This window comes from Apis mellifera, linkage group LG5, assembly GCF_003254395.2.
Source record: "Apis mellifera strain DH4 linkage group LG5, Amel_HAv3.1, whole genome shotgun sequence".
Lineage (NCBI taxonomy): Eukaryota > Metazoa > Arthropoda > Insecta > Hymenoptera > Apidae > Apis > Apis mellifera.
In genome coordinates, this window is record NC_037642.1 from 3,826,520 (window position 1) to 3,846,550 (window position 20,031).

At 35.1% G+C, this 20,031-nt stretch overlaps 1 protein-coding gene across 3 annotated transcripts in view; it reads right to left on the bottom strand.

Moving 5' to 3' along the window:
• LOC412859 (hemicentin-2) overlaps nt 1-20,031 on the bottom strand; it is a 169,194-nt gene that overhangs the window by 39,025 nt on the left and 110,138 nt on the right. For all 3 annotated transcript variants that reach the window (XM_026441018.1, XM_006560711.3, XM_396311.7), the window contains exons 4-9: nt 19,319-19,636; nt 10,181-10,332; nt 5,704-5,979; nt 5,232-5,391; nt 1,655-1,989; nt 37-406 (exon numbers count right to left, since the gene is read on the bottom strand). In XM_026441018.1, coding sequence (XP_026296803.1) covers nt 37-406; nt 1,655-1,989; nt 5,232-5,391; nt 5,704-5,979; nt 10,181-10,332; nt 19,319-19,636 — 1,611 coding nt within the window. The remainder of the gene's footprint in view (nt 1-36; nt 407-1,654; nt 1,990-5,231; nt 5,392-5,703; nt 5,980-10,180; nt 10,333-19,318; nt 19,637-20,031) is intronic.

Below are 20,031 nucleotides of genomic sequence, written 5' to 3' on the forward strand. Positions count from 1 at the left end.
TAAATCCGCCACGTATTAGAAAGTCAATGCACTTACCGGTCGTGTACATGGCGACACCCTTCAGGGTCACTGGCTCGAGAATGGTAGGCTCGCTCCTCCCCTTTGCATTAATCGCGTATAGAAAAAGTCGATAACTCCTTCCCGTGGTTAGGCCCGTCACGTCGAAAGTCGGTCCGTTCGGGTTTGCCGGCACAGTTTTGTTCAACAAAATTGGCCCGCCATCCTCGTCCGCGACTACCTCCAACTGGTAGCTGTAGATCGGAAGACCGCCATCGTAACCCTCCAAACAGCGAACTATCAGTCCTGTCCCACCGGATCTCGCGCTCAACTCCTCCGAGTCCAAAGGCGCGGACATTTCCGTCGTTGTGCAGTTATGCAGAGCGTACGGACGTCCTGCGGCTATCACCTGGAAAATATGGTCGCTCGTTGCTGAATAATGTATGTGGGCTGTTTGAATCTGATCGAGTTCGACAATGTTTGCGTTACAATTCATGGAGCTTCGTCTAATCTTTCCCGGATGGGATGAAATATGTTCGAAGATGTTCAGACTAAATGGTACGAATATATTTTAGAATATTTTATTTCCATGGAAACGATGCGTAAATGTTTCAATTCTATAGGAATAAAACATTTCTTTCTAAAATATTCGTACATCTTTTTAGTATATTTGGAAACGATGCTTTGAATAATCGTTTTAATATCTGTAAATAATATGGAGGGAATTTCACGAATTTAAAATAGTTCTTTTCATCTATGCGATAGTTTAGAGGCAAGTCTTATATCTTTTGATCGATATAACTATCCTTAGATTGAACAGATCAATGTAACAATCATGCGATATCGTGTTGACTTGATTAATTGATAGAGCTTGATTAAAGGAGTTGATTGAAATCGATATGTATTATCATAGAGTCGCTCATTACTACAAACATTTGCTTTCATGAATGAATTAATATGAATATCAATATAAAAAATTTAGCAGAGAAATGGTAATTTCTATTTTTTTTTTTTTTATTATTTTATAAGAAAAGTAGGCATGTATTACTCATCTCTTTAAATTACAAAAATTGCATTTCTCTGTTGGCGAGGTTAGAGCCATGTATCAAGTTTCATTTTTCTCCGATCTTTCGGAAAATATTGTGCACATACTCGTGCACACACGGTTGCAACTAACATCACTTTGAAAATGGTCGAAACGTGTTCACGCTCGAAACGTGGAAGTTCGTAGAAAAGTCAAAGAATTTTTTTCACAATATTCAGATGAAAGGTGACGAAAGAAAAAAAAGAATAAAAACAAAAATGAAAAATCTATAAAGTGCCACAAGTATAAAATCAGTTCTCTCCATAAAATATTTAAGAAAAATTAATTTATCACTTCTTTAAATATTTGATCAAGATCTTCTAGTGAATCATTTACACAGACTATTGATCAGACTATAACTTTTCCTCGAATGAGATTAAAAAATAAATGAAACAAATGATTGAAATAGATAGATCAATAATTAATTTTAAAAACATTCTACAATATCTTCCTCATTTTTAAACGTACCGTTTCAAACTTAACTCCAATATAAATTCAAACATAACGCGTGGTCAACAATTCCAAAAATTGGGAGGGCAAACAGAATGGGGAAATAAGAGAAATTGCATTCACCTGAAAGAGGCATGGCGTCCGTTGCTTGCCAACCTGGTTGCTCGCCCAGCATGCCACCGTACCGTAGTCCATTTCCGTTGCGGGTGTATAGTTCAACCTGGGCCCATGGAATTGTTGGTACTCCTTCAGGCTCTCTGCGACAGACGGCGTCCCGACCGCCGCCACATGGGAGTAACGGGGATGAGGGACCTCAACTAGCTCCCCAGAATTATTGAATGTCCAGTGGAAAGTCAACGGTGCTGGATGACTTTCCACGGAACAAACCAGCGATACGGTCTCTTGCTTCAGCGCACCCACAACCACCTCGCCCCTTCCCTCCTTGCACACCGGGGTATCTGTGAACAAAATTGTTCAATTATGTAATTTAGTTCTCGTTGTTTTCTTCAATTTTTTTATCAACACGTTCGATGTAATTATTACGTAGAATGAATCGATGTAAATTGACAATATTCAAGCTTGTTACGTTTATTATGGTTATTAATTGAAAGGATCCTTCTTAAAATTGGCGCCCAAGAGTTAATGGAGCGAAGGAAAAGCGAGCACTTTAAAGGAAGATTAGATTTATGATGCATTGGTTTGCCATGTTTTTTTTACAATTAGTCTAACTTTGGAAACTTAATCATTTGGAAGATTGATTCTAGGGATCAAAATAGATACAAATTATTAAAAGCAGTTTAAGTTTGCGTTAGATAAAATTGAAATGGGGAAGATAGAATAATATTTTATTTACAATACAGTTGAGAACTGGAGAGTGTTAAACGTATACTATTATTATTTCCAGGTTTTCTATGAAGAACGAATAATAGAAATAATGTATCAAATTCAACGGTCAAAACACAATAACACTGTAAAACGACATGAAATTATATTTTAACGTGATTGAATGTGCATTACAAATCCGAAGCCGTACAATATAACAAACTGAAACAGTCATCCGGATCCAATTGACCTAATACAGGGATAAGTTGGACAGCGCACCAGGTATAAGCTACCTTTCAATGTCTATGCAGATATCGTCCCATTGCAATTTAACCAATTCGAATGCAACTCGACAGTTGCTGAGGTAATCACTTATCGCTCGAGCACGTATTCGTGCAGAAAATTAATTGTTTTCGAGCGGATTGGTTATCGTTACCTCTTAGATCCGTTTAATTGGGTAGCAAGGATTCGACATACGAATATGCTGCATTATAATCCTTAAATGTTTGCTCTTTAATTAATCCATCGATATGCAACAGATATATATATATTTAAAAATGAAACTTATAAATAATATCCGACGTTTTAAAAAATATTTCTCTTTCTAGATGTTGATATTCACATTGAAGATTTATATTATAAACACATCTTTGGAAAATGGAAAGCATTATTTGTATAATTTTTAAGTATTTTTAAAACTTTTATACGATAAACATATTTTTCCTTATAATTTCCATTATAAAATGTTAATTCTCGCGAAAATTTACATATACAAACGTTCCACCGTATATAATCACTAACCTAACAAAAACATTCTTTAGTTGGCCGGCAAACCGATAATTCATACATATATTAATTTTAAAAATTAGCACCAGCTTAACACCCATTCATCATCTCACGTTCCCCCAACCGCACAAACTAAACTCCGTATCCACCTCCTTTCAAAACATCATGGAATTACCCGCAATCCTTTAACAAATTAGAGTCTAACCCAACCTTCACCCATAACGTGCTCCATCCGAGCGTAAGAAATTATGATCGATATGGGTGGCAAATAGAGAAGGCGTCTCGCTCGAGAGGGCGTTTAATATCCAAATGTGAGGCGCGTGAAACGGAAGAAGAAGCTCGACACCATTGAACCGACCGAACGGTTTCGATCGATCGCCTAATAGGAAATTCCCTTGACATCGGTATTTGCAATAGGCCATGGCATACGGAAATTCCAAATGGCACGAGGGATGATTTACGGCGGAAGCGCGGGATCACCAGACGGCTTGGTTTCAATCTGATGCGTTTGATGCACTGCCGAATTAATTACTAATACGAGAAGTCGACGATAACTGGGAACGCGACGTCACCAGAGCCGCATTTGTCGAGTGGAACATACGGTTACTAATTAGTAAGCATTACCAAACCTTTCATCTTGATCAAGATGCGTATAATATTGTCTTACGGATACTCGATCGTAAGGATTACGATTCAGGGGAGTCGCACGTTATCGAATTTACCCATCGAATTATTGGCCGAATTAATTGCGTTGAGAGAAAATTGGCGAAGTTACGAAGATTCAATCAAGGTGATATTTAATTACACGTATTTATCATAAGTTTTCAAAGAATAAGAAATTATTAGAATATCTTCTTTTAATTAACCTTACAAAAGAACATGTAAATTTAACCTCATACTTCTTCTTATAACATACATCTAATCACTGTTCACTATTAAACTTTGTTACTGTAGATTTTAAATTGAATTACGGATATTTATTTCTCGTGAATCTAAAAGCATAAAAAATTGCCATTATTTTAAGATCTTAATCGTGAAGATTCGTTAACTCGATTCGCGAGATTCTTGGAGGGACTCGACTCCAAGGATCAATGTCAACAGTCGAAACGACGACACGGCGCGATGGCTTAAAACATTAGGATGAATCCGCGGTTCCCTTTAACTCCCCCCGCCAGGCTTAGCACATTGCCAGGCTGCGTTCACCCACACATGAATATTCAGTTACGCTTTACATACATTGAATATGCATCGCAGTCCTTCCTTCCCTCTTAGGTCATTTACAAGATGCAGATACGCCGGGCCGCCACCATCACCGACCATTCTAATAGAATAACTGGTGCCGTGCGTTTTACAGAAAACTATCCTCAACTTGTCCTCCGCCTCTTCACCCTTATAGCCACCCACTCACGCTTCCTTTCACACCGATCCTTCCCCTACTCTCGATCCCGGTTGTACGCAGCACTCGTCCCATCTACTTGCCATCGATTAAGTAATTATCGAGCAGCGGCAAATTAGAGAATTTCGAGGGGAGAATATCAAGCCCGTGGCCGTAATTCTATTCGCGACCTCTTCCGTTGTTCTCGTGATTAACGAGGGCTCGAGATCGAGTCGGCCCGCTTTTGTGTTAACGCGGAAGGAGAACGGTGTTGTTTGGCTGGAATTTTACTCGACTCGTTGTTTCAGTGAAGTTTCATTGTCCGATTGTGTTGGATACGGATCGTGAATCGACGGGATAATCGGGTGAATCGATTATGTTAGGGAATGCGAGTTGGTAATTGATGATTCGTTTAAAGCAAGAGAAAGTGAACTGATGAAGTGTTTGTCATATTGATTTATCATATTTCGACTCGATTCGATCGTCGTTTATATTCTTGCTCTTTGTGCTATTGATAACGAATTTATTCACGAAAATAATTATATTTTATGAAAAGTAATAAAGAAAAGATCTTTCGTTGATTTCAAATGAAATAATATCTATTAAATATTGTATTCTTTATATTTCATTCGATTTTAACATTTCAATCTATAATCGAATTAATATATTTATTCAAGAAGAAACTGGAAAAATCAGAGTGAAAATATGTGAACTTACACATTATTTGAAGAGTCACCGGATTACTGGCAGTCTTCCCTTCGCTGTTGGCAACGAGACAAGTGTAATCACCTGCCGAGTATCGAGTTATACGCTGAAGAACCAGAGAATGATCGCTGAGGACGATACCTGCCGTGGCATTGTTTTTAAGCTCTCTACCCTGAAACAAGTGATGCTGTTTAATGCTTTAAAAATACTCCTTTGTAAGAGTAGTAATGGAGCATTTAAAATTGTGAACAATTTTTAAAATTATTTAAGTTAATTCCTATAAATAATACATAGAACAAGAAATAAATAAAATAAAATTTTTATAAAATGTATTCAGTAACTTTCTGTAACTGTATCATAGTTGAGTTTAAAATAAAAAAAAAAAAATTGCTAACTAAAAAGCATGAGCATTATATTTTCAATGCTTTTAGGATCGACCTTATATTTGCAAAACCTTTTAAACCCATAGAATGTCAAGACTTACATCCTTAAACCAGGCAAGCTTGTACACTTTTGGATTAGCCCTGACCGAGCACTCGAAGTAGACATCGTCACCCTCTTTGATATCATCTGGATTCAAGGTCTTGCCCATCTTCAGAGTTACCACAGGCTGATACTGCACGTCCAGCCTCCACCTATCCTCCAAAGCGCTTTCAGGAATAACAGGATTCTCCGCCCGACAAGTTAAGTATTTGCCGTCGTCGTCGATGCTTGGCACGAAACTCAGGATACTAAGAGTCTGATTATTTTCCAGCGCGTACTGCCAATAAAAACATACCTCTTAGTTTAACTTATATTAGAAGAATGGTTGAACAAGATGAATAATTCTTATAGAAGGTAAACAGGATACGAGATAATATAAAATTGAGTTAATTTTTTTTAAATATGAAATGAACGTTTGATTGAATTTTAAATATCTCGCTATTGATACTTTTTTATTACTACGAATCAAATTGATATCTATTAATATTTGTTAAGGTGGTTATCATACATTTTTATTTTTTGTAATAAAAGTAAAAGTATCCATTGTGAAACGATTTTTCAGAATTCATTTTTTTATTTTCCTATTACAAAATGTATCATATTCATCATACTAAAATACAATTAAAGAAGAAAATTCTACATAACCAGATAAAATTATAAGGAAATAAGATCTATATTATCAATAATTTCAAACAATTAACAACCGAATAAAATCATCTTGATTTAATTTAATTCAGAGAATTCGAACATCCAATCACCTAACTCTTTCTCTCGTCGTGACACTCGGTATATGCATCCTCTTTCGCAAACACTTTCCATCCCGCACGTTCCTCCATTAACCCCATCATCCACCACTTACCTCGATCCCCCAAAATCCCGCAAAGATTAACGCCACTGATTTGACGTCGACGAAACAGGTAAACAGATTTCGCAAGCCGTGGTCCGCCGTGCCCCGTAAACGAAAGCATCCGAGCGATTTGTCACCGGTTTAATACGAAAATCCATTCGGCACAGCGCAAGGGAAATGAGAAAATAAAGGGGCGAAGCGGTGGCGGGAAGTTGAAAAAGAGATTAACGATTTTTCAGAATTTACGATGCAGTCGCGTGAGGAAAATGTAACCCCCTCCCCTGTGTAGGGTAGGTGGCGAGAGGTCGATGACTGTCTCTCTGGTTTTCAGTTTTCTATTTTCTTTTATTGTACGCCGCGTAACCTTCCGTTTCCGCGATGTCATTTTAATGATAGCACCATACAGGCATACATATCGAGAAAAGCCGCGTATTTCGCACCGAGTATCACGAGCACGATGAATGGAGCTAACGGTTCGTCAGGATGAATGTCGCTTCGTCTCTCTTTCTCTCTCTTTCTCTGTTTCCTTTTTTTTTCCAACTCCGCCTGACCGGTAGTGATGGGATCAAGTGTATCGCAAACATGGTGAAATTAAAGTTACGCGTCAAATTAAAGTCGTTTACTTTTCTCATCGGAAGATTGATTAATGGATAGAATCGATCTAATATATTTCTCGTTTCAATTTCTTCTAATTCTTAAAATTATTTCAGTGGTATTTATTTATTTATTTATCGTTTATCAAAAAATCAGGAAAATACTTTCAAAGAGAATCGATAAATCAATAATATTTCAAATAATAATAAATAATTAAATACATACATTTCATTATTTTTTTTAATTTCTTTAGAGACACGTATGTTCAAGCTTTATAAAACATAATTTTTAAACAATCGTAAGATGGAAAAAGACTATGAATTCTACGATATGAATCTCCCATGTTGGATTTAATCTCTATCCATATAAGTGTATGCCGAATTTTGTTCCCATCGCTACTGACCGACGTCATTCTTCGTTTATTTCGCCTGTCTCTCCTCCCATTCTGTCACGTCGTTGACAGTTCCTCTCTCTCTCTCTCTCTCTCTCTCTCTCTCTCTCTCTCTCTCTCTCTCTCTCTCTCTCGTTCCTCCAACCATGAGCCTCCATCAGCTCGCATAGTCGCGGCACGATCGAATTTCTCGATAAAGGTCCGCGGGATGGTCGAACATCCGCGCCGATATATCTTCGCAACGGAGATCGTGCGTGTTGGGCAGGATGCGCGCCAAAGCTGAAACTTTATCCGCGCAGAAATTGCGGACATCTCTTCCGCGGGCGACGCAAAATAAATCAGATCTTTCACGGTTTCGCCACGTTTTATAACATTTCCCGTCTGCGCCAGCTGACGCCTCGATCGAGTTATGGATCCACATAACTTATCTGTCTATTCTTCAGCGAGATGACCGAAGCATGCGGGAAATGTTACGTTATTCTGCGGATACGTCTTGACGTAAATCAGGGGTTTGAACAATTGGAGTATTCGTCGATGAAAAAAAGATTCATTTGCGCTGATGATGATCTTTTCTCGTTTCATTTACAGTTAGTTAAGATGATAGTTGAATGGGGAGGGTTGAATACGACGAATTTCCTGATAGAAATATTTTTTTGCCATAATGGTTGTATCAATTTTCAAACTATCATTTTTTTTTGTATCTTTAAATAGATTTTTCATGCAAAATAATAAAGATAAAATACGCGATTAAACGTGAATGCAAATGTGCATAGCCGATGAACATGAAATAATGTGGTCGTAAATTAAATAACCAATGACTGGCACAAATTAATGCACTAAGAACGTTAGATAAGCCGTAACATTCTAAAAGGATCAGAGATAAGTTCTATTTTAAAATAATTATGGAAATCATCATTTAAAATTAATTGAACGAGAATAAAGGTATTTATACGGGACGAACATAGCTTATTAAGATAGTTATATTAATAAATTTAATTATTGATCAATTTCAATATTGATAATGAGAAAGCATTTGTCATTCCGGAATAATTTTCTCGGCAGCATTAAATAAAACTCAACTATTAATTTGAATATTCACGCAAAAGTTCATTTATTATACCATAGATAACACTCTTCGCATTTCTCGATTCATTTCGCACAATTTTTCACGCGAAACTTCCTCTTATATATACATTATATATATAATATGCATATACCTTCACCGCAAGAACGAAGCAAAATTCAAACACTGACCGGAAACTTGTACAAAAAGGGGGAAATTTCTGCTTCGCGAAATTCGAAAGATTCGGTTTTCTGTTTTCGTGCGATTACGATGGAGGGAAAGTCTCGTTGCTAATAGAAAAAAAAAAAACGGAGGAAAGGTCTTTCGTAATTTATCGAGGAAGGCGTGGAACGAGTTGAGGAAAAAGAAGGGAGGAGTATTCCAATAGATTCGAACTTCTACCTCGTCGGTTCTGGTGGAGGTGTCGAGATCGTAACGCAAAAAAAAAAAAAAAAAAAAGAAGCAGACTGGTTGTTGAAAAAAAAAAGGGAAAAAAGAAAAAGAAAAAAACTAAATAACTTCATTGCACCAACTTCCTGATGAATCGTTGCGAATTGGAGTAACTAGTCGATTTCGCGAATCCTCCTTAGAAGTTGCACGATGCACATAACGCGTGGAACTTGGAAACTCGAAACCGCTAACGTGTTCGATTCGATTAGCGATTTTCGCTATTTGCTGATTCCGTAAAACTCGCGATTTTATTTTCGTTCTGTTATTTTTCCCCTCCAACTCGCAACGTGGATGCTGTCGAGGCTCGTTTCCCGAAACGAGATCGATAAATGTATCGAAATGGAAACGTTTTGTTTTGCGGTGGAGAAATTTCTGCAAATACTGGGGTAATATATTTTTCGTGCAAAATATTGATAAGAGACTGGAAGAGTTAAGAGAAAATAAATATATTTCTCGAAAGAGAAAAGTAAATTGAAGGAAACTTTATGCTCTTCACGAGATGCGATATGAAATCGCATTTCTTTTAAGTGGTACGATTCTATTATATTGTATTAGAAAATTTGTTGAACGAAAAGAAAAATTGAAACTGATATCTACGTCTTTTCAATTGTAATTATTATGATGATATAATTTAGTATTGGAATAAAAACAAATTAAAAATAAATATTCAAGTATAAGGAACAGCCATCGAAATGATTGGTATATATTTTTCGGTATCTCTTAAAAAAAAGTGGGCCGATTTTAAAAAGCGAGATAAACAATTTTGAACCAGAATAACAAGGCTCCAATCAGAATATTGGTCGCAAGAAATTGTATTAAAGATAGAACGACGCGCACTATTGGATTTTGCAAAATTCCAATTACTGGCAGTGGAACGTTTTTAATTATCGCGAATTATGTTACACATTGTTTTTAATATCAATGCATTCCCTTTCTTTCTCTCTCTTTTTCTCTGCCTCCACGGGCATTGTAATCCACTCGTTCGATAGAATTACGACGTGAATAAAGAACGAACCAATTTTCGTCGTTGCAATGCGAACAATATTTCCATAATAAATCCTCTATAAAATAAATGTACGCTTTTAATCGGCATTTGCGGAAATTGTTGGAAATTTATTCTCGACAAAGCTTACGTTTTGCGCTATTTTCTTAATCTGCTTGTCCCCTTTCCACCAAGTAATTACTGGTTCTGGTCTAGAACCACTTGTCCTGCACTCCACTTCGTAGTTTTTGTCAGCGGAAACTCGAGGCTCCTTCGTCAAAATTTGCACGACCAATGGCTTTACTGAAATAGAAAAGAACAAAGTGTTGGATTTTGTCAGAGATCAATTAACGAAGATCGAAGAACAAATTTTGGTATTTGATAAATTTTTAATCATTCCTTTCCTTTTCTCTGAATCCACTCTTGGGATTTATTTATTTCTCAGTGAAAAGTCCAGTTGTTGATCGATAAAAATATCGAATATGAATTTCGATGCATCGTTGAGTTACTTCCAGGCTAACAAGAAAACTTTGTTTCCTACAAAATTCAGTTTCAAAGTCTCAAAACTTTTGCTAGATTGTAGGGGAGATCGAAACTGATATCGAGTAATTTCTATTTCTAGGCAAAGTTAATAAAGTTGTATTGCACAGATTTTTCTTAATTTATCAACCAATCATCGTTTGATCTAAAAAAAAAAGAAAGATTCTCTTTTTACTAAAATTTGTGAATCATTTGTTTCTTTACGTATGATAAAATAATATCACTTTTTGGATCACGAAAATTTCATTTCTCAATATGATTTGTCGCAGGAAAACGCGATTGTTAAAAATTCATTCTAATGGTGGGATACAAATAAAAATTTCATGCACAATTTTCTAACTTGACTTTTAAGTTAACTTAAACCTTATTATACAACCAACTCTCACCTAGTTGTAAAAACAAATTTTCCTTCTGAATAGCTTAACTTTAACCAACTTATGCAAGCGCCGCCACTTTTCGAACTTATCCTCTTCGCTCTGTCGTTCGTGAAAACTGCAAATTATTCCGACGTCTCATTTTCGTCGCCCTCCATGTGTTGAGATAATACGAACGAATTCAAGGAGACGAGAATATCTAATTTTTGAAGACATCGATGGAACGCGTTTAATGAATAGGAACAGGCCTGTTCTTAAACTTGGTATGGCAATTTCAGGTCTTTATTGTGTATTTTTACAATGTGATACCATGACGATTGATGTCTACAAATCATTAAATCATTAAATTATGTAATTCGATGGTCGTAATTGTGATCGATTTATTCTAAACGTGAAAAAATATTAAAAAATTATTGATGATATGTCAATTTCAATAATAGAAATGATAAATAATTAAGTGAAGTTCCAGATTAATAAAATATGATCTAACTATTTCAGACTTCATAAAAAGTTTTATCGTTATCACTGAAAGATATATTAATAAAATATTTAACAATTTTTTCTATATTCTAATTTATATTTAACGAATTATCATCGAGTTTAAGGTAATTTAATAATGAACACGAGACAAGATAATGCGTCGAAATTGCAAAAACAAAGAAGCTGTACGTATCTTGTAATGTAAGAGTATCACATTGCTCAGGATTAAAGAGAGTCTTTCAAGACGTTTACGGCCATGTGAATGAGCGAAGAAGCATTACACGATGAAAGAACCTCTTGAAATCCTGTCGACGCAGTATAACGATAAATTATTTAATTTCTTAGCTATCGTGTTCTGTGGACCAGACGAATGATTCGAAAAAATGGTACCTTAATGAATGACAATTAAGAACTTTTGGTATATTTCATAAAGATATAAATTATAATAATTTTAATTCAATTGTTTAAGAAATGTTTTAGAAGCTTTTAAATTTTATTCTTTGTTAAAAATATTCACTGGCACTCTAACTGATACATAAATTTGAATATATCATATGCAAAATTCATTGTAATTATTGATTGTTACTTATATCACGTAATTTTGCAGAAACGATAGAGAATATTGAATTTCCTATTAACGCTTGTGCATTGCCTACGGAAATTCATAGGTTGGAACGTATACATCTGTCACGGTAAAGGCATATATGTATCGCCTGTCCATTTCCATCAGCGATAAATCTTGGAACGTCTATTGATTGCAATTATTGCATGCAATATTGGATCGCCTTAATCACGCAGAATAAGGTATATGTGACGGCAACGAATTGTAGCGGTATTGGTTTTGCATTAATCGTTTCACCATTTTGACATTTTCAAATCACAATAAATATTAACAAATATAGCTAATGAAAAAAAAAAATATAACGTATGTACATAATATAATATTACTAAAGAAATTTATGAAAAAAGTGCAACATCTTGCCAATTTAATTATTCATCTTATTCGAAATATTTAAAATTGGTTAAATTAATAATAAATTGAGTATCAAATATTTTCTTTTTTATTTCTATTTCCTTAATGTCACATGAATAATTTTCATAACATCGATAAATCAAATCTAAAAATATTTATATAATTTCATTCAAAAAATTTAAAGAAATCAATAAAAGAAAATCCCCATCTTCGTTCATCTATTCTTGAAACTTATGAAATCAATATTTTGCTATCTTCTTTTGGTCCAAATTTAATAACTATCGACGTAGAAAAACAAAAGAGCAGTTGTGTTTAAAGCGATCCATAATACCACGTTGCCCATCACGCGGTCTGCCTCGTAAATTCCAACGTACGTTTATGCACCGCCGCAACCAGCCACTCGTACAACCCCTAATTGCCATTAGTCGGTAGCCACTTCTCTGAAATTGGTTCCTCCGTTCCGTTTCGTGGATTCTCCTGCTACTGTATGTGCAACGGTGATCCTTCTCGTCGTACGATCAACCTCTCATTCCCTTTTCACTCCTTATACATATGTTCACATTTCTAAAGATCCTCATTACTGGGAACAGTCGATCCCGTCCACGTAAAAACGTTATTCTTTGAAACTTAAAGGGCGAAAACAATGAAAGATCTTTTTGAAATGGAAGTGGCGTGGAAACAATTGTTGACTGTAAGATGAAAAATGTTTTATAGATTTGATAAGGAATGCTTAATTTTTAATATTGATAAAAATGATTAAATTAATTGATTCTTTAATTTTTTTTAATAGAAAATGTTTAAATTCAACAAATATAAATAATATTGCATTGAATTCTTTTCCTATTTTTATGGAATACCCGTGAGTAGTTGATTGTGTTTCATTATTTTAAAATTACTCTACTTGTTTGGATTATTATTGCATCATTCTTCTACTTCCTTTCTTTCTTTTATCTCGTTTTCTGAAAGGAATATATAGTAATAAATTTAATAAAAATGTCTACGATGTACCTAATTATTAAACTGTAAAATTTTTGAGTTTTATATATTTCATTTTAAGAGAATTTTAAAAAAATATTTAATATTTATAAAAGTGATTAATAACATTAATAATTATTCGTATTCAACAACAGAATTAACATAAAATATACATAACTTTTTATTATTTAAAACGATATTATTTATAACAATTTATTTCAACGAATTAAATTAAGAAAGAAAGCGAAACAATAAGAAGAAAATACCGCGAGTTAAACGAAGTCCGAAGTCCGAGTGCTCGGCAATTTTAACTTTCAATTAGTCCCTGATGTTTGAAAAATCGTGGACAAGAATCGCGAAAGTTCATTTCGTGCGAAACACGTCAGAAACACGTATGAAGCATCGATAAGAATGGAAAAGCTGAAATCAAAGGCTGTATCGTTTGTTGCACGAAGCATCGCGTGTTGTTGCATCGTGATCACGGCTTCCTGCCTTTCAAGAAACAATGGGGAATTGACTGTACTTTTTGCGATCAATTAGTGAAAAAAAAAAAAAAAATTCGTTCCAGATTGCTCCTCCATGATTGGATTGCTTTAAAACGTTGAACGAAAATTTCGATTTGTAGTAGTTGCATATATGTATTGCTTTTATTTTTACCTTTAGAAGAGTTAACACGAGTGGCGTAAAACAATAGAGAATGTACAGAGTGTTCGAGTGGAATAGATAAAAAATTTAAAAAAAAAAGTTAGTCTGAAAAGTAAGAAATAAATAAAGTTGGTATGCAAAAATTGTTTGTTGAAGATTATTCAAATTATAAGCTATTTAATTTTTTATTGGACGAAATGAGATGAAGATAGAATCCCTATCTTTAATTTATAAAATAATCTTCAACAAATATTCTTGGATTAATTTTTGTATTTGATTCGATTTCTAATTATTAATATAAATTCTTTTCCAAAAATTTTATTACCATAATTACTCGAATCATTCATTTTTATCGCTAAATATTAGAAAAGAAAAATAAGTAAGTATTCGATATTATCAATAAAATAACACGAAAGAAAAGAACTACGTATACATACATATATTTCTCCTTCCATAAGAAAATAAGAGTATTCATTATAATTCAACACGCGCAATCTATATTTGGAATACAATATTATAGAAATTAAAAAATTAGAACGAAGAGAGAAATAAATGTTAAGCCTATTCACGTTAAGTTTATCACACGCATACTGCATTTTTACATTTCGAGCGGCCGACGAAGTTTACCTCGTGCTATTATCGTTAATTCGAGTGTATAAGCTTCGCCTACGACGCACGTTCTATTGACTTACCAATGCACGTCCATCGTTTACATAGATGTATGGCCAACCATCGAAATCATGAATTAACACCTGCATGATTAACGTTCCACGATCTACCTTAATGTCGCCACTCGTGTTTATCTTGGAAAATTATCGTTTTCTGTTTCAATACCCCTCCAAAGATTGTCAATTTGATGTAACTTCAATCTATTACTTTGCAACTGAACGTCAATTTTCGTTTCTTTGAATGGTCATCTGGATTTATCCAAATTCATGGATCGATGATTTCGATGAAAAATCATCCACGTTTTAAATTGATTTAAGTTTATTAACTTAACGTGCTTATATTTTTATCTTTTTATCGTATCTGATATTTCATTCTCGTGGCTTCAAAGTATTAGAATACTTTCCACTATTTCTCTATCAATTCATAAATGAATCAATATTCAATTCATCTAAAATCATAAATTTCGCAATAGTGAGGATAATAATTTTCGTGACACGGATGATCATATAATGATTTTTCGTGGAGAACCAGAATAATTTGGCGAGAAGATCCATCGTATCGTTTCGGGTTTATTATTAATTATCGTTCCAGGAATAATTCAAACATGCATCGTTGCTCGCGAGCAAATATTGCGACCAAACACGATTGTACATCTGCACAGTCACGAGTAGCCGTATGCGCGCATGTTTCATGCGTGCACGCGTTTGGTGAGCATTCAGATCAACCGGATGTGAATTATCGGCGATCAGAGTGGCGATACATATCAATAATACGATGCCCGTTTATGCCAGTCTTTAAATCTTAATTAGCGCCGCAAATTGCTCTATTTAGACATTAAAGGGACAATTATTTGCCCCTATTCTCGTAGGAATATGGTCCGTTTAATTTTTAATGCAACGTTTTATAGATTTAATCATCACGATACAATTTGTCTTTTATTTTCTATGCTCTTATTCTTTTTAATTACGTATAAAGTTTAATATTGGAAAGTTTTTTTCTAAAAATTAATTTCAAATTATAATATCGAGATATAATATCGAGATAAATTTGTAAGTATGTTTATAGATTAGATTTAGAAAAAGAGAAATTAAAATATAGAATACTTATTATAACAAATATTCAGTTCATTTGAAACATTAAAGATAAGACTTTTTTCACGATTAAAAATATAAACCAAATGTAACCAAATATCTATTGAGAATTATTTCATTCCTTTAAATATCCTATTTCATGCCACGATATATTGTACATAAATTATGATCAATCGACAACCTATTAAATCACTTAAACGAGGAACGCGTGTAAATCCAAAGGATCACAAGGAATCAATCGTCAAAATCAGACAATGACGTACGAATTAAGCACGAACCCGAGCCACTAATGATTTTACGCGTGTTTGCATTAACGTTATCGCCAAGTTCGAATAGTTTTACCCCTCGTAACGGTTACGATTCCCGACCAAAACTCTCTAAGCCGGCGTGTTCCAACCCCCTCACCCAATGGAACCACCTTCCAACCCTGTATGCACAATATATCTCGTCACCAACTCGTTGCTTGCGAACACCTAAACGCGTGCCATAGTCGTACAAGCGCATTCTTCGCCCCGCACACCTACAATTGCACACATACATCATACACGTGTACACATATACAGAGTGTCTCATTTAAATCGACCTGAATATCTGCCAAATTGTTTCGAGTAAAAGTTTCAGGAGGTGTTAAAATTAATTTAATCATAGACGTATATAGATAAAGAACAAAAACTTTATACTTTATATCCATTATATTTTATAGTTCAGAAAATATTTTAAATGTCCCTGTATTTTTGCTGTAAATAGCACTCCTTTTTCCTAATCAAACTTCCTGATCCATCACGAAGTTAACAGCTCATCAACAATTCGAGGGGGTCAATTTAAATGAGACACCCTGTATACACACGAGACCAGAAGCGTGTACGGCACACACGACGCCCCGTCACCGGTATCGACCGACAACGGTTGAACACGGCAAGAGCTCGGTGTAGAAACACGGAATCGAAGCCGCGAGGGCAGCAGGCACGCGATCCACTGATCCGTCTTGCGAGAGGCGTTACTGTTATCTCCAACGTTCGATCTCGAATGGGACGACTAATAGGTTCAGCGCGTGAACACCTTGTCCCGGCAGGACCACGTGAAAAGGCGTTCGGTAGCCGGGAGAGAGAGAGGGCTCCCAAGAAATCGTCGTGGAGAATTGTTTAACCGCGATGGTAGATAGGGCGATAACCGGGGCAGAGGCCGATCAAGCGCCCTCTAGGTCAGGTGGCTTCGCGCGGGCCGCGGAGAATATTACTTTGAAGCGTTTATCGGTGGATCTAGCACGCTGGATTTTCCTCTGATTCCCTTTCAGATTAGGCCGAATTGGACTTTAATTCCGATAGTCGTACGGGAATCATTCTACGATGTTCTGTTTCCTTTCGTGGCACGAACGTGGGTATGGATATCGAATCGGGCGAATTAATCGCACGCACGGCGAATCGATCGAGAGATATTCGGGTTTCGAATGGAAGTGGTGGATGATTGCTAAAAATTGCAAAAATGAGGCTGAGAATTACACGCTAGAAAAATTACACAGGTTTATATTTATTAACATTGATTTTGATTAATCTTTATCTAAATATGCGAATAATGATAGATTGTCGAATTCCTGAATTTAATGTATGTGAAACGAATCGCGATCGCTTAATAGCATATCAACGTGGATAGATACAAGCTTAATATCTTTCGAATAATAATCAATATTAATTATATATTCAATGTGCGAGTAAATGCATACGGTCGGCGAGATTCTATCAATGAAAACATTGTGAAATAATTATTAATGATCTCAAGCTAATCCAGTTTATCGATTATAGATAAATCGATAATTTTATTTTTAATTAAGAAAAAATTATATGTTTATGTCACTAATATTTATATGAACTTGCAATGAGATAAATTGTTGAACGAGTATGTATTTAAATATGTATTTAAATCATTGCAAGTATGAATATTTTGAAACCATGAGAAATCAGACTGTCTATCTTGAGTTGAGCATGCAAGTCGCGCATTCAGCGTGACTTATGCGTTAATCACGCGTGCAAACAACAGGTTTCTGCATAATTTCGTTGCGAAAGCCTCGAATCGAAGATCGCAAAAAACTTCTTTCTTGCATCTCTTTAAATGCTTTCCACTTGACTGGAACCATTATCACGATTCTATCTATTTATAACACACGGAAGTGCATAATTTGGCATTCGTACAATTTCACTATAATAACTAATGATATGATTTAGAAATACTAATTTTCTCAAGCAATTTGAGAACGTACCCGAAGAAAAATTGCATCTTTTCATCTTATTTTATATAATTTATTGAGTGAGATACAGAACTCTTCGCTTTCTTTGGAATATCAAATCTATTTTATTTCATGTCTTATTTTAATATTTTTTTGATATTCCTGTAATATAAGTTCAATAAATAATTATACGATAAGAGAAACTGAATCAGAAAATAGCCATTTATAAATTATATTTTAATTGCATTTCATTGTATGTTCACGATAAAGATAATGAAATAAATATTTCAATAGTTCCATTACCCTTTTCGTGAATTATTAACCTACGATTAAATCACAGACGAGATTAAATTTCTAATTAAATTTGTTTGGATCTGTATATCAAACTATATACAATTATCATTGTTACTCGAATTCTAAAATTATTTTTAAAAAGTGATTTACAAAGAAAAAATTTATTAATGTAGCTATTTCTCAAAATTTAAAATATTACCAGTCCGTAAACTCACTAAATAAATTCTGCTTCCTGATTAATCATTTATTCAAATTCCTTTCTCTTCATTCATCTCTCTAATTTATTCCTGTTCCTAAATAAACGTGCAAGTTTCGTTTCGAAGAATATTCTCATTAACCAATGGCAACTTCCCAAGAAATTTTACATTTTATATTGCTTATCTATTTAAATCACTGATCGTAAATTAATTTAATTATGTCTGTAAAATGAAAAAAATGGAACAATATACCTGGTATATTTTGGTAACAACATCTATATGTCATTTTACATTCATCTAAAGAATATTACATCTTTAGAAAAACACTAGTCCTAAATTTATATTTTCATTACAACTTCCTGATGTAAATAATAAATAAAAATAATATATTTAAACATTATCTTCGTTCTATCACTGATCATTAGACAAAATGATCCTAAATTTTTATTTTTACTATAACTTCCTGCTAAAAACTATAGATAATACAAAAAATAATACGCATTATAGCTATCTCTTTTCAGAAGAAAAAACGCATTAAACTAATTTACCTTGGAATTGATCTATTATACTTGTAAACCCTGCTCACCCTGTTCCAGACCATTGATCGTTCCAGATCACTGATCACCGAATAAGATTCCTTTTATTTAATTAATCAAAACAATACAGTTGAAAGCCTCGAGCACCCTCATCAATTACATTAACTCCGGACAGGGAAATCTTAAAAATCTTATTTCGTTCTTCGCCAATCTCTCTCCATAGTTTAAAATAAAAGAATCGAAAAATTAAAAAAAAAAAAAAAAAAAAAGAAGATTAAAAGTCCATATACTTACGATTCATATCCAAGATGACCAGCCTGGTCTGCGGTGGCACCAAATTCGTGTTGCTCGCCTCGCAGATCAACCGAGCCTTCAGATGTTGCCTTCCAACTTTGGGATAGGACAAGAGGTTAACCGTGACTCCGGTCTCGGCGTTGTAGCGATAGGATTCGTCTATCACGGTGTTCTCGAGGTACCACGTCAGCTTCGGGGGCGGCCTGCCACCTCGTACCTCGCAAATCAGGTTCACGTCACTCCCCTCGTTGTACGGCTCCTCCAACCTCGAGATGTCCCTCGTCGTCCCGTCCAGTATCATCGGCTTCGACGGAGGAACTGCGCGCCAAACACACACGCACACGTGTAAACGCACTATACACCCGTGTGTATTCGTGTGCACGCACACGAGAGCACGCGCACACGTGATTGAATCAGCGGAAATGCGGATTGATTATTTGTCCGCCGCTTGAGAATGGCTGATCTATCGCGCTGCCTGCGTGCCAGCGTGATTTACTCGTGAAAGATTGATTAGGGCCAATTGAGTTCTGCTGATGCGAGTGATTTACCATACGGTGAATACTCTTTTGTCGACGATTACGTGCAAACCCTGGCAAACGAACGGCTAAAAACCGTCGAGTCCCCGGTTGAATTTCCGCGTGAAACGGTAAATTGCTCACCAGCCTTGGCCACCCAGTGATTTATTTATATCCAAGGGTTGGATATTTAATTCT